The following is a 14808-nucleotide window of genomic DNA, read 5'->3' as shown; positions in this document are numbered from 1 at the left end:
ATATCATAACAAACTATACACAGAATAATACTCATAATTACGATTTGTTCATCATTCACTTGTTGCAAGATGGGGGTGTTTTAAATTTGTTTAGAAACAGCAAAAGCTCAGAAATGGAATTCCAAGATAAAATTTACCATGTCTTCTCAGATTATTAAAATCATAGTGCTTTTAGCATCAGGTTGTAGAAAGAAAAGTTAACCATTCATGTTTTTCTTCTCTTCACCCCCAATCTCTTCGGAACCAGTGATGGCTGGAGAGCCTTTGCCCTGCTTAGAGACTTTTCATTTGAGAGGAAGTTCCAGTGCCTTGCCCTTTGCCTCTCCCTGAGTGTTTGTGAGCACCTGCCTGATGGCTGGTCCTCACAGAGCGCCTAAAAGTTCCCTGACCATGCAGTCAGCTGCCACAGTTCCTTCCTGGAAACCCTACTTTAAACCGTGTTAACAACTAAAGTATTTTTCCATAAGAACACTGAATTAAAAATAAAATATATTGATATATATTAAGCAACATTAGTGATTTTAAATTGTGAAAAGAGCCCCTAAAGAAAGATTTTGAGATTTAAAAAACAGCTTACATCGATCAGAATTATTTCCAGGTTGTTGAGCAGACTAAAAATGAGATGTTTCTTGTAAAAAGAATTGATATATGTTTAAAATATTGCACAATGGGCATATATTTCTAGACTTGATGACCATCTATCGATCTCTCACATGTCTAAGGAAGAATGCTCTGCCCTTGCTGTACTTTGCTGTGATACAAATCAATGAAATACATTCACATGTGAAACGTACTTCTGTGGATTTATGCACATTTAGATCAAACCTAAAATTTTTTTAAAGTCGCTAAATTGGTTAATAGCCACATATTTGCCAGAATTATTAATGTTCATGAGTAACAGTGTCTTGATGGGCTGTAGATAACATATTGTGAGTTATTGCAATGCCCAGAAGAGCAGTTATAACTTTACTCTTTTTCTTGCCACTCAAGGAAGAATATTGAAAAACAAATAGCTGAGAATCACAGTATCATCAGGAATGTTTTCAGTCTGCTTTGATCTATTAAAAGTAAATAAAGCTCTGTAACTTTATTGCTGATCAACACAATGACATTCGCTGTTCTCACTTGTGATAGACTTTCTTGTCTGGCCACATCATGGATGCCCTGGATTGTTATAAATATACGTTATAGCACTAGATTGAATTCCATTGATTGACTTAACTAACATAAAAGTGCTAGCTATAATAAGCATTCAGTGTTTAAAGAAACGTATCAATTAACCCTTTTGTGTATAAATAAAGCTACATGTGAATTATTTTGCTAGCAGTTATTGAATTGAGAAACACGGTGAATAGGTATGGATAAGTTGCTTTGGAAAGCTTGCTCAAGGATGTTTGTTTTGTGTAATTCTCCTAAAGCAAATACAATCATCCAAAGTCATTCTGTTATTTGTAAGTCTTTATTTAAATACCGTGTGGATAACCATAAGCACTTCTTTTTGATGGTGATGCTGTTGGCTTTGGGTTTTACAGTGAAAAGCACTTTCAGAGGGCTGATCCAGATACTTCTCCTCCTATTTCTTACTTTATTCAGTCCTGTAAATAGAAATCTAGATCATGAACCCAAAGTAGTGTTAGCTGTAAGCTCTTTTTTAACTCTTTTTTTAAAAAAATATATCTTTATTGATTTCAGAGAGAGGAAAGGAGAGGGGGAGAGAGAGAGAGAAACACCATTGATGAGAGAGTCATTGGGGATTGAACCTGCAACCCGGGCATGTGCCCTGACTGGGAATCGAACCGCGATCTCCTGGATCCTAGGTCGATGCTCAACCGCTGAGCCACACCCGGCCAGGCTCTTCTTTAATTCTTTATAGCCACTGCCAGCACGTAATTTTAAAATTTTCTAGCTGTCCTGTGGAAAAAGGTTTGGACAGAAAAGCATATTAAGGCTAAAGAGACAAGCTTCCAACACCATACCCTGTAGCTCTGCCCCTTCTTGCTCTGCTCAGCTCTGTGATTCAAACCTTGTTCAGCAGCGCTGCTTTTATAATGTAAGATCTTTCTATAAATAGTACAGCTGGGGAGGAGAACCTCAATTAAGATGAGAAAGATATAAATAATATCATAATATTTCTCATGGTGTTTGACATATTGTTGACAGGCCATCACTGTACTTCATACCCTATTGGAAAATGATAAAATACTGTAATTACCAGGCCATTTATCACATAGATTTAACATGAAGCTTCACAGTTTCATCCCTAAAGTGATTTGGGATGACAAGCATAAGAGTCTCTTAATCTTCACAATTGATGGAGAAAGAATTAGAGATGTGTAATTAGAGTATTAATTATTCACCAGCTAATGACCAGAGAGATAAATGATGAAGCTTTCCGCACCTTATTTAATGAATTATATGTGGTCACCATGCCATTCAGTATCAAAATTATGGTTTGTAAAAATATAATTTGCGTTTTATTGGTTATTCTGTGCTGTAGACATAAATGTTCTTACTTGACTTTTTTTTCTCATTTGGGTTTTTTGTTGGTTTTACCTTCTCTGGCATGTAGTAGCTTCATTTCTAGAATTCAGCAGTGTGGAGAATGATCACATAGGACTCAGGCAGTGATGGCTGTTTGGATGTGGAGAAAGGTGGATGGTGTGTGGTGTGTATATGCATGTGTGTGTGTAAATGGCTGATTCAAGGCTAAAATTATCTTGATATACTATTGTAGTGCAGAACTGAAACCAATTGGCAGAATGACAATAAAGCTAATATAGTACTTATTTGAAAAATCAGCTGTACAAGGACAGAGTTGTCACATAAGTTAGACAGGCCCAAGAGCGTTTTGTAGCTGGTAAAAATAATAAGGCACTTTCACAAACTTTCATAAAATGGAGTGCAGGTTGTAGAAGGTAATAGTACTCTCCACTGGTTTAATAACTTTTGCAGTGTTTTCAGTTATCAGACCCAGTTAAAGGAAGACAAACACAAAACAAAAGCTCATCTAAAAAAGTTAAATGGTTTGTGAAATATTTAGAGATGTTGCAGGTGAAAGAATCCTTGACTGTTCATACTGTGTGTAAATATTTGAAGGAATGCGATGGGGATTAGATGGTAGATTTTGTTCCTTTTTGCTCGGAAACGGAAATGTCTCAAGCTACAGCTCTCTAGATAGAAAATGGGTCGTCTCTGAGTCATGAGCGTCATCCTGGTAGTGTCTCCCTCGTAGTGTCACCTGAGGCTAGATAGCCACTTGCCAGGGATGCTGTAGAAGAAGGTGCGTAAATTAACTTTTAGGCCCCTTTAACTCTTAAAATTTCTTGAACCTGGTTATAAACCTGAATAATTACAAGCACACTTGACAGTGAAATTGACTGTCTCTGTTAGAAGCATTAAAAGTAAACATTCTTAAACCATTAAAATAGATACCGTAGGTGGTTAAAAAAAACAAAGTAGGTGGAAAGAAAAATGATAACTAATTTATGTCTTGCTTCTTCAAAGCATCCACGATACTTAAAAAATATTTTAGTGTATTTACTGCATCTGATAATTTTATGTTATTGAAATACAGTATTTCCATTTTTAGATTTTCACTTCCAGTTACTGCCACAGCAGAAAACTGCATGCTTACTGTTTACCCGTATATGGCAATTCATCTTGATGAGGACAACATTATTGTAAGGAATGGTAAGTTGCATATGACTATTTTCTCTCTATCACTGTGTGTGTTCTTGTTATCCAAGGCTGACATCTAGAAGTAAATTGACTTTAAAAATTCACAGGTGTTTATTAAACTCCTACCATTACCAGGAGCCGTGTTTAGTACTGAGAGTAGAATATGGCAGCGTCTCCTAATTCCAAAAGTTGACAATCTAGTGAGGAGCACATAAATAATTTAATACAAACAGGATGGAATTAAGAGCTCTGTGTATGAGCAAATTGAAGTATTGGGAATGTGCGGGTGGTGCAGAGAGGTTAACGCAGATGTTGGGGGCCTAGGGTGACTTTATAGAAGAGATGACATTTGTGTAGAGCTTGACAAATAATGATCTTGAATAGGATGATTGAATCAAAGGGCAATAGAGCAAAAGCATGGGGGTGTGATGGGAGACATAAGGCAGGCAGTGTGGGGGCAGAGCCACACCACTGCACCATTTCTTCTGTTATAGAGGGAACCATCTGTGGTTTTTGAGTATCAGTGATTTAGAAAGGGAGCAATTGTTGGGATGCAACATGAATCAAACTGAGGAGGAGTGTGGTCAGTAGACTCACTGGGCGTTGCTGCGCAGGAAATGGTGAGAAAAGACAAGAACAATTAGAAGAGAAGCTGCCGAGCTGGGAGGGGTGAAATACAAGGCATAGAAGGGGTGAAATACAAAGCATAGAAGATGGAATAAATCTGGAGGAGAAAGGATGGACAATGGGAAACATTCCCTCTGTGTATAGATTGGCAAGGCCTGAAGTTTCAGTGATAAGTTGGAGGTCTTTTCTGTGTTTTTAACAAATTTTCTCATATTCTCCACCTGCTTCTTCAAATGTTTACCACTCCTGTGAAACCTATGCAATCCTGTTCTTCCTCAGTTACAAGAAATGACCTTTCCTCTGACTTTATAGAAGAAATAGAGACTATCAGGCAGGAACACTCTGAACTTCCAAATACCAAGCACGCATTGCCACCCATTATCTCTTCTGTCACGAAGCTGGGAGGCAGGGTTGTCTCCTGACTCAGGCCCTTGATGGCCTTGCCACCCTGGCTTACTGTTGCCCTTTATCGTTTGCCTCCCCCTTAGCTGCTTTGTGGGAGTGTGTGGGGGACAGCTGGGAGGAAGGAGACTATATTCCCTCAGGGGACTGGCTCATTCCCAAAGAGGAAAGAGGGTGAATTCAGGCCACGAATGCTTGATTTAGTCTTTCCAAACTTACCAGTCAGATGAACCACTCAGTTTCTGAGGGAGACGGAGAAAAATAGCAAAGGAAAGTAGGCTTTTAGAGTACCTCAGCTCCCTTTAGCGGGAAGGAAATGTTGGGTGAGGAATGAAGTGCTCTTCCATTATACTCTTGACTACTCTCTCTCTCTCTCTGGTTAGTCCCGATGTTAGTTTTTAATATTTTTCTAATATACTGGGCAGGGTGGGGTGGGGAGTTCACCATAGAAGGAGCAATGGATGAAGAGTCATAGAACCTGGGTGGAGATTTTATTTTGTGTGTTGACCTCACCATGTTGCCATATGATTTTATCTTTAATTCTCAGATCCTTAAACATCTGTTATTGAACAAAATGTGCATGGTGAGGGAGTAGCAGGCTACTAACAATAGGTGCTTACCTATTTCAAAGGTTTTTCTGAGGACTCATAGACTATAAATACCTGGAAAGTATTATTATGATTATCATTATCATTTCATTATTATTGCTATTATAACTGTTACTATTTTCATTGCTTTATTACTTTTTTATATTTTTCATAATATCCTCCCAGAAAATAATGATGAATTACTGTACAAAAGACCGCTATCTCTTTAAAAGAAAAAAAATGAGTCAAGTTTTTGTGTTTGTAGGATGATTGAGTATGAAGTATATGGGTTAAAAATAATGCATTTATTTGGGTAATTATTACCCAAACTTCATGATTCTTAAATATTCTAAAATATCTTTATAAATATGTATAATAATAACTTATAATATATGTTTAGTGATTTCCAGGCATAGGGTGCTCTGCTAAGTACCTTATATTTATTTCATTTAGTCCTTTCAACAACTTGGAGTTCAATACTCTTATTAATCTCACTTTACAGATTAAGAAAATGACTCATAGAGAGGTTGAGCAACTTGCCCCAGGAAATGCTAACCACATTTGTAAGACCTCAGAGCCTGCACACTTAGTAGCTACTGTGTTCTAGAGTATATTATGGTCAGTAAAGGTGAAATCTTAAAACATACTAAGTATATCCAAAAGTAAAGCAGGTTTATTTGTTAGAGCTAATATGCTAAATAAAAATTATTATATGAATCACTAACTTAATTTGAAGGGTACAGGTTTGGATTTGTACCCAAATAAGAACTTTTTATAAGTGAGTTGGTAAGTTGAAACGATACTGCTTCATGCATACACAATGATTCATTCTATCCTTGAATTTTCTAAGGCTCACTTCTATGAAGCATATAGTGGCGTAGCATCCTGGAGCTATGCACACCTACTGAATAAAGGGTCTCTGGCAAATTCTCACTGGCTTTGTACTGAAAGAGTGGAAGAAACGTAGTATATACTAGCATATATATATGTGTTATTGCTCATAAAGTAATTCTCACAACAGATTCACGAACTCAGAACCTTTGGTTTCATTTTACAGATATAAACATATGCTGCGGAGAACTTGTATAATAAACCCATAGTTTAACAGCTCAGGAGTTGTAGTGCCAAGCTTTCAAATTAGATCTTTGTAATTGTACAAGCCATGCTTTTCTGATAGAATTACATTACGAATATATGTATATGTGTGTCTGTATACATACACACATACATACACATATGTGGATGGATGGACAGACTGACATGATAGATAGATAGATAGATAGATAGATAGATAGATAGATAGATAGATAGATAGATAGATAGATAGATGATAGATACATACATACATACATACATACATACATACATACATACATAGCTAATCTGCCCTAAGTCACATCTACTGTTTTTTTCTTGGTCAGCATTGCCTGTGGTTGGGTTCAGATTACCACGGTGGAAAACTCTAGTGTATATACAGCAACTCCTAACTGGAATAGAGATTGAAGGCTGTGCAAAATGATCTCAGCTCGTAACCAAGCAGTGATTTCATTTCAGAAAAATAACTAGGAAGAAATTACTTTTGTTAGTGAAAACTTTTCTATTTTTGTTTTTGAGCACCATATATAATAATTTCAAAAATTTTGGTGTAAAAACACTTAAAATGTTTTACATATCCTAGTTTATGCTAAAGTTGAGCATTGTTCGTTCTCCAGAAACTTTGATATACCATAATAATTATCTTATCAAACGAAGTTCATTTAATTGAAACAGCCATATCACCCTTTGTATTATTTTTTCTTATTTGACATTTTACATCTTATTTTATGTATAATGGACATTTTTCTTTTTTTTCTTTTATAGGCTTTTTTCTTTGGTTTTTGTACTGTGTATGTATTACACATATGTATGTATATACATGTATACATATATATATTTTATATATGAAATTGTGAAATTCAGATTCAGTAATTTGAAATTAAATTAAATAGTGAATTTACAAATGGTTGTTTGACCTGTTATGATGCAGTGTGTCATTTGCAGATAGGGACCCCAGTCCTGTGAAAAATACTGACAATGTTTTACTTCCCGCAGTAAAAGACGGATTATCCTCTTCTAAATGTGACAGTGCTGAGCCTGCGAAGAGATTTTTTATTGGTATGTGGCAAATATATAGTGTTCCGCTCAAACCCAGTCTATAATATGATCTGTTTAATATTATTTAATTAAAAGCTTTGGTTTTTTCAGGTAATAAATACAAGAAGAAAACCGTGAATTTCTCATTAGCTTTAAGTGGGTCATCTGCTTTGGGAGCTCTCTCTCCAACGATCTAAAGCAGAGAGTCTAATGTTTTTGCTTCACAGTGCACTTAGTATCTCAGTAATGTTCCCCTAGGCCAAAAGGTGTACTAAGCAGTTCCATTTTTTAAGTGGTTTGGTCCAAAAACCTAAGCGTAGTAGTATATGTGATGGCCAACAGATGTTAGCTCAAATGCTAAATATCCTGCAGAGCCCCTGTGAATTTGCTATGACATCCAGGTACCACAGTTTGGGAACTGTTCACAGTTTGGGAACTGCTGAACTACGGTTTTGTCTGCTAATTACCTATCTGGGATTTAATGTTGCCTATTTTAGAAAGAGATGAGCACAGAAAAATATGTGAATTTGATAATACTATTTGCAATTAACTATTCAAATATTCCTTTCTCTGGATATGGATAGTATTGAAAAATTTGCGTTTTATTGAATGGGCCAAACCAAATGAAATATTGTGAGGTTTTTAAATGAGTTGTGCTTGTGCCATTACATAGGCAGATATTTTCCTTAATATGATCAAATCATTTTATATTCTTGGAAATGTCTCAAGAATTAACTCAAAATGTTTTGTTTTATTGAAGTGCTTCACTTAGATAGAAAGTAACTTTGAGTCTGAAGTCAGTATTTTGTTTCTGTACGTTTTTCAGCTAAAGTTTAATTCTGTCTAATCAGTAAAGCTAAAGACTTGTTAAAATATTTTACATATGTAATTGAAAGTGAAAGGTTCCATTTTGGGGAGTATTTTCCTATACCATTATGGCCAGAAGAAAATTTAATGTTTTTTATTGTAATTCATCTATTTTTAAAGTATTTCTGTTGGATATTTTAAATAAATCTATTTTCATTTTTTATTTTAAGATAGCAGTAAATTGGATCAGAATTCCTTTGATTGCACAGAATAATTTGTAGAATGAGCTCTATTTGTCTACCTACAAATTGCAATAGCTGACAGAATATTTTACTCGATGGTCAAGTAACCCTTTTTACCAAAAATATGTGAATTTTAGGAGTGGAAACAACACCTGAAAAATTGAACTTGGCCAAAACTGTAAAGACAAAGAAGAAAAGCGATCGATTGATGGAAAAGGAGCGAGAAAATAAGCAGTTTTCTCCTGAGCCAGGAACAAAGGCATGTGGCTTCTTTCAGAAGGTTGTAAATGCAGCTCAGACCTGGTTCAGCCTCTTCGGCTGGCCTGAAGGACCACATTCCCTTTCTATTCCAGAAACTATAAGAAGGTGACAGTTGCATTTTTCTCTAAATCCCTTGCTTTTTATCATATAATAAAGTATCATCTATTAATTGGGATTGTTTTAAGTGAAATACAATATTAAATAATTTATTCTAAACTGATAAATTATGAGGAGGCTATTAAGAAAAGCTAAAAGGTGCAAATATAAATTCTTTAGTATATAAATGTGTTTCTATTCCTTCTTTTTTTTTTTTAATTCTCACCTGAGGATATTTTTTCCATTGCTTTTCAGAGGGGGCGGGGGGCATCAATGCGGGAGAGACACATTGATTGGTTACATCAATTGGTTAATTGGTTGCCTCGGGACCGGGACCGGGGCCAGGGCTTGAGCTTGCAACCGAGGTATGTGCCCTTGGCCGAAATCGAACCCGGGACCCTTCAGTCTGCAGGCCTGTGCTCCAGCCACTGAACCAAACCGGCCAGGGCTCTATTCCTTCTAAACATCCAAAGATTTTAGGCAGCACTGAAAATCTCTGAATCTCAGTTTCCTCATTTGTCAAACACAAAGGGTGAACTATGGATAGGAAAAGCGCTTTTAAACTTGAAAAATAAAAAGGAAACTCCACATTTCTCTACAAATGAAATATCATCCCTAGATCTAGACTATAGTCAGGTAGACAGTGGTATTAGTAAACAGGAAGTGTCAGTTTCTTTGCTACTGTCTCCTCTTTGACAATACATTTACCTCACTCTCTCATGTGTTGTTTTATTACTCAACATGTCTAAGATAGTTAAACTGCATTGGTTACATCAAGTCACTTAATTCCAGTGTTAATTTAAACTGGAAGTCAGGCACCTCCCTTGTTATTATGTTTCTGGTGTCATGGTTGGTTCTCAGAGCTCTTGTACCCCCTTTCTCAGCACTGGTGTTGGCACCATGGGGGCGAGTACTAATCTCTAGCTAGGAGATCTATATTAGAATTTTTCCATCTATATTTAAGAGTGAGCTAGGTTACATTAAGTCTACAGTTTTCCTACAAATTAACTTTTTCAGTTTTTTAAATTAATAGGACAGTATCAACTACAAAGGATAAATTCGCTAAGATGTCATCTTTGTCTATGGTGAGAGAAAATGAACGTAGCAGATACCCTGAAAATTTACCAGCTTGATCATAAAATCATCTGATTCCAGGGAATTTTTGAGAGAAGTTATTCTGTTAAAACTTTTCAGTTTTTTGCTTTGGTATTTGTTCTACTGAAAATTTTACCTATTTTTAGTAAGTCTTAATGATTTATTTATTTTTTGTTGACTCAAGGAAGTATATTTTATTTGAATATCACTTTTATGACAAACTAATGTCAAATGCACATGAGTACTTTCATTTTGTGATAAATGTGATTATGAACAATGGTTTGTATTCTTTATGTAACCAATGTTAGTTACTTTTTATTTATTTCTTTATTAAATTTATTGGGGTGACATTGGTTAATAAATTTACATAGGTTTCAAGTTTACAATTCTGTTAATACATCATCTGTATATTGCATTGTGTGCCCACCACCCAAACTCAAATCTTTTGTCACTGTATTTTTGACCCTCTTTACCCTTTATGACACATCCCTCCTTCCCTCTGGTAACCATCATATGTTGTCTGTGTTTATGAGATTTTGTTTTTTGTTTTTCTTGTTTGTTCATTTGTTGCTTTCAGTTTTGTATCCCATATATGAGTGAAATCATATGGTTCTTGACTTTTTCTGTCTGATTTATTTTATTTAGCATGATATTTTTAATATCAATCCATGCTGTTACAAATGGCAGTATTTCATCTTTTCTTATGGCTGAATAGTATTCCATTGTATACATGTCCCACATCTTCTTTATCCAATCATCTATTGGAGGACACTTCAGTTGTTTTCATAGGTACTAAACTTAACGGACCTTGGTCTTAGGATTTTATGAACTTGACCCCAAAGGCAAGGGAAATAAAAGCAAAAATAAATGAATGGGACTGTATCAAACTAAAAGGCTTCTGCACAGCAAGAGATTTCATTTCATTTGAATGGAAATCATTGATTGGGTTATTAAGTTTCATAATTTAACTGTTGTGACTACTAGTATTGTTTGTGTTTATAGTCTCTTTCTCATCTATAACTTTTATTTTTTCTTAATTATAGATTTTAGCAGGTTGCTTTTATGTCTCATATAACAAATAAGTTATCCATTTCTATGTGTTCTCAATCATTTAATGCTGATTTTTTTCTTTAGAATCTACTTTTTCTTTAAACTTGAATTGTATGCTTAATTATTTTCACATCTGTACATTTATATCTTTATTCCATGTTGGATACATCCCAGAATTTTTGCTATTAAGCATTTTCATTTTTGTTGTGTTTTATAGAGCCTGTGATTTTAATTTTAATTTTCTATATTTTTACCATAATAATGGCTGGTATTTTGTTGTATAGTATGTTACTGCATTCATGCATTATTATTACTTGCCCATTTACATCAATTGTTGGCCATTAGGTATGTTAATATTTTTTCTCTATTTTCTTAATGTAAATAATACTGAGTTTAAACATATCTGTTTATAAATGGTAGTAGACATTTCTGGATACATATGAAGGTTCTCAAAGAGTAGGATCACCAGATTAAATAATATAAGCTTTTTAAAATCACTTATACTTTTGGATGATTTTCTAGTAAGTATTTTACTTTATATTCCCACCAATGAGTTAAGTTACATTGTCGGTTTGGTTGTTTCCTGATGGAGTTGAGTACTTTGCCATTTTGGTAAATGAGAAACAGCCTAGGTCACTGGGTGCTGCCTGGGGAAAGGCAGTTCTAGAAGAGTATGAGGGCCTCTCTAGCCCTGGGAAGGAAGCTGCCCACAGCCAAACAACTTTGATTAAAGATAAACTTTTTCCAAGTAGCAATGTTATTCAGTGCCAATTCTTTATTTGCAATATTTGGATCATGGACTCTCAGGCTAAGATACTTTTGAGTTCATGTATTGTTGCCAATATTTGAACTGCCTCTTGAATAACTCCTACTTCATCTGGAGTTATTTAGTGGTTTTGCTAAGACTGATGTCACATTTTGTGTTTGCATTGAATTATTTTATGGTTTGCATTTCTCTGTTAATCTCCTATTCTGTGGTTTATTGAAATAAAATCTGAGCATGAGAATATTTTATATAATTTTATCTACTTGGCAATCAGTAGGCCCTTTGCCTCAGAAAAGTCATCTTTCAACTGTTCTTTTCTGTCTCCTTTTCTGCTGACTATTTCTCTATTTTCTGTTCCTTAATCTCCTTTTAGAATGATGGTGGACCTGCATGACTGATCCTTTATCACTCAGCTGTATCTTCTGTTTTTCATCTTTTTCTATCTTTTACTTTCTTATACTTGTAGATCTCCTTAACTTCCTCTTTCAGTCTTCTATAAAAAATTGAAATTTATTTAGAGTTTTGTTATCTAAGAATTCTGTGTTATTCTTTATTTCTTCTTTCCTTTCTTTTCTCCTCCCTCCCTCTCTTCTTTCCTTCCCTCTGTCTTTTTATTTCATGATACCCTATTTTCGTGTTGTGGATGCACACCTTCTCAAATGTCTCTCCCATATATGGCACTTCTGTTAAGTGTCCTGATTACCATACTACAGGTCACTTCCTTCTGTATAAGCCTCTGGAAACTTGGCGCCTCTCTTAAGTTCCTTTAGGAAAATGGCCTTCCCCCCTGCGGCTTACTGCTATACCATCCATCATTTTGATTTTTTCTTCAATACAATTCCATCCGTTATCTGTCTTACAGATGCTCTTCAAAGTTTCTGGTGTAATAATGGTCCTTTCTGCAATTTCAGTGTTGTTACAGGTTTATTCCCTTCCTCCAATCTTTCTGACATTGCAGGTATATTTTGAGAGGGAGAGCAGGTAAGCACATAGGCTTAGTTTATGATCCTGAACAGGAGGTTGCCTTTTCTTCTCACAGTTTTCTGCAGTTTTACTCTTCCATTTATCGTCTTATAGTTCCAACTTAATGACTCGTCATTTCTGTTGTTTATCTCATTATTGCTGTCTAATAATCCATGCCCTTCTGAACTTGCTTTGAAATCTCTCTCTTACCTTGTTTCTTTAAAGTAATTTTATGATGATATTTTATTAATAATAATGATTAATATATTTTGGACTTTTACTATGAAATAAAAGTCCAGGCATTATTATATGTGTTTTGTGGGTAATAATTAATTTACTGTTTACCCTATGAGGTAGGTGCTATTATTATCACCATTATACTGATGGGAACCTGAGGCATAGAGAGAACAAGTAATTTTCTTTTCCCAAAGTCGCTCAGCTGATAAATAGCAGAGCCAGGATTTGAACATTCCATCCCAGAAGCTCTCATTTTGTTTAAGTATATAGAATCTTACCAAAAATCAAGTTAATCAGTGGAATGTTCTGCCATATGTATTGAGAACATGCAAAATAAGTAAAATATTTTCTCTATGCCTGCGTTTCTTCGTTTGTAAAAAGGAGATAATGGTAATACCTACCTTATGGTGTTGCTGTGATGTTTAAAAGAGGTAATGCCTTTGAACTGTATTAAAACAGAACTTAGGACCTAGTAAATATTCAGTAAATATTAGCTATTCTCATTAAATTGAATGGGATTATGCTAAGAGTGTTATGTATTTCTGATTTCATTAATCACATTCACCAACTCTTCCATTTGGCAGTGGATCCGTCATTTCTAAACACTTACCCAAAGGCTATTTCATTCACAATATTTCTCCTTCCTTGCAGAATTTCCCCCCGGTTTGATATAGGAAATTTTGACATTTCAACAAATGTATATAGCATGCATTTCTCTTTGCAGCTGTGAGCTACTGGCAAGCTTATTGAGAAATTTTAATAATATAAACATTAAGTGTCACCACCATTTCTAGGTAGGCTGCCTAGTCATATTACCAACCGTGTCTAACAAAGTCACCAAAAAACATATCTTTAGTTTGAAACAAAGTGTTAAAATGAAAGTGGTTATAACTGATTAGAGTTCATTGAGTTCTTTTCACTTCTACACATTACTGTAAGAATAATGAAACATTTCATAATTCTTACGTTTAAGACAGTTTCCTCCCTTTACCATTTTACTACTTGCTTGCTGATGATTGTGGCAAGTGGTGGGCGGTACAATGAGCCTTTTCCTTCAGCATGTTTTCAATCTCTAAAGTATGGGGACTCATAATTGAAAAAGAAACAAACTCATTTAATATCTTAATACTTAAACAAGAGGAGAAAAGGACTATGGTTAAAACTTACCAAGTTTTAAATTAATACAAAGTATGTGGATAGTAAAAAAAAAAAAAAAAGACTGTAGTTTTTACATCATAATTTGTGCTCCCATTGGGCAATTCACTTATTCATTAAAAATGTTGCCTTTTCTTCTAACAAACCTCTGGACATTAATTTTAACTAGTTAATTTCAGACTTCATATGCTAGAAGAACTTTGAAGACCCAAGGTGTTCCATCTTGACTTTTTAAATCATAAAATAAAGCTCACATAGAAAAAGGTTCAAAACCAAGTGCAACCCCTCAGTTTACTCATAGAGCAAACCCCTGTGTAGGCATCACTTTGCCAGCACCCACAAAGCCTCTTGCGACTGTCAAAATAACACTACCAAATCTCTACAACTGAAATGAAACTACTAGCCTGACTTTCATGAAAATCATTTCCTTGCCTTTTGATTTGCTTTGTTTTACTACCCAAGCATAGATCTGTAAACTCCAGAGTTTGTTTGTTTGAATTTTAATAATTTTATTGCCATGTAACATAGACAGATTTATAAATATGTGAACACGTGTGTAGCTATCACTTAGACCAAACACTAGAAACTTGCTAGCATCCCCAAATCCCCCTCCCTCTTGTGCCCTCTTCTACCTTCCAAGGAGGCAACCACTATCCTGAATTCTAACGCCAAAGTTTCATTTCGTTAGTGTTTGAACTTTATATAAGAA

General features: G+C 35.0%; 1 protein-coding gene across 1 annotated transcript in view; it reads left to right on the top strand.

The window, feature by feature from the left end:
• The window catches only part of CFAP47 (cilia and flagella associated protein 47), a 354566-nt gene that overhangs the window by 115095 nt on the left and 224663 nt on the right, over window positions 1-14808 (top strand). The window contains exons 27-29 of the mRNA XM_016216827.2: window positions 3590-3690; window positions 7335-7448; window positions 8614-8842. Coding sequence (XP_016072313.2) covers window positions 3590-3690; window positions 7335-7448; window positions 8614-8842 — 444 coding nt within the window. The remainder of the gene's footprint in view (window positions 1-3589; window positions 3691-7334; window positions 7449-8613; window positions 8843-14808) is intronic.

This window comes from Miniopterus natalensis, chromosome X, assembly GCF_054644295.1.
Source record: "Miniopterus natalensis isolate mMinNat1 chromosome X, mMinNat1.hap1, whole genome shotgun sequence".
Classification (NCBI taxonomy): domain Eukaryota; kingdom Metazoa; phylum Chordata; class Mammalia; order Chiroptera; family Miniopteridae; genus Miniopterus; species Miniopterus natalensis.
The sequence above is the reverse complement of the archived record's forward strand: the minus strand, read 5'-3'. Positions and strand labels throughout refer to the sequence as shown.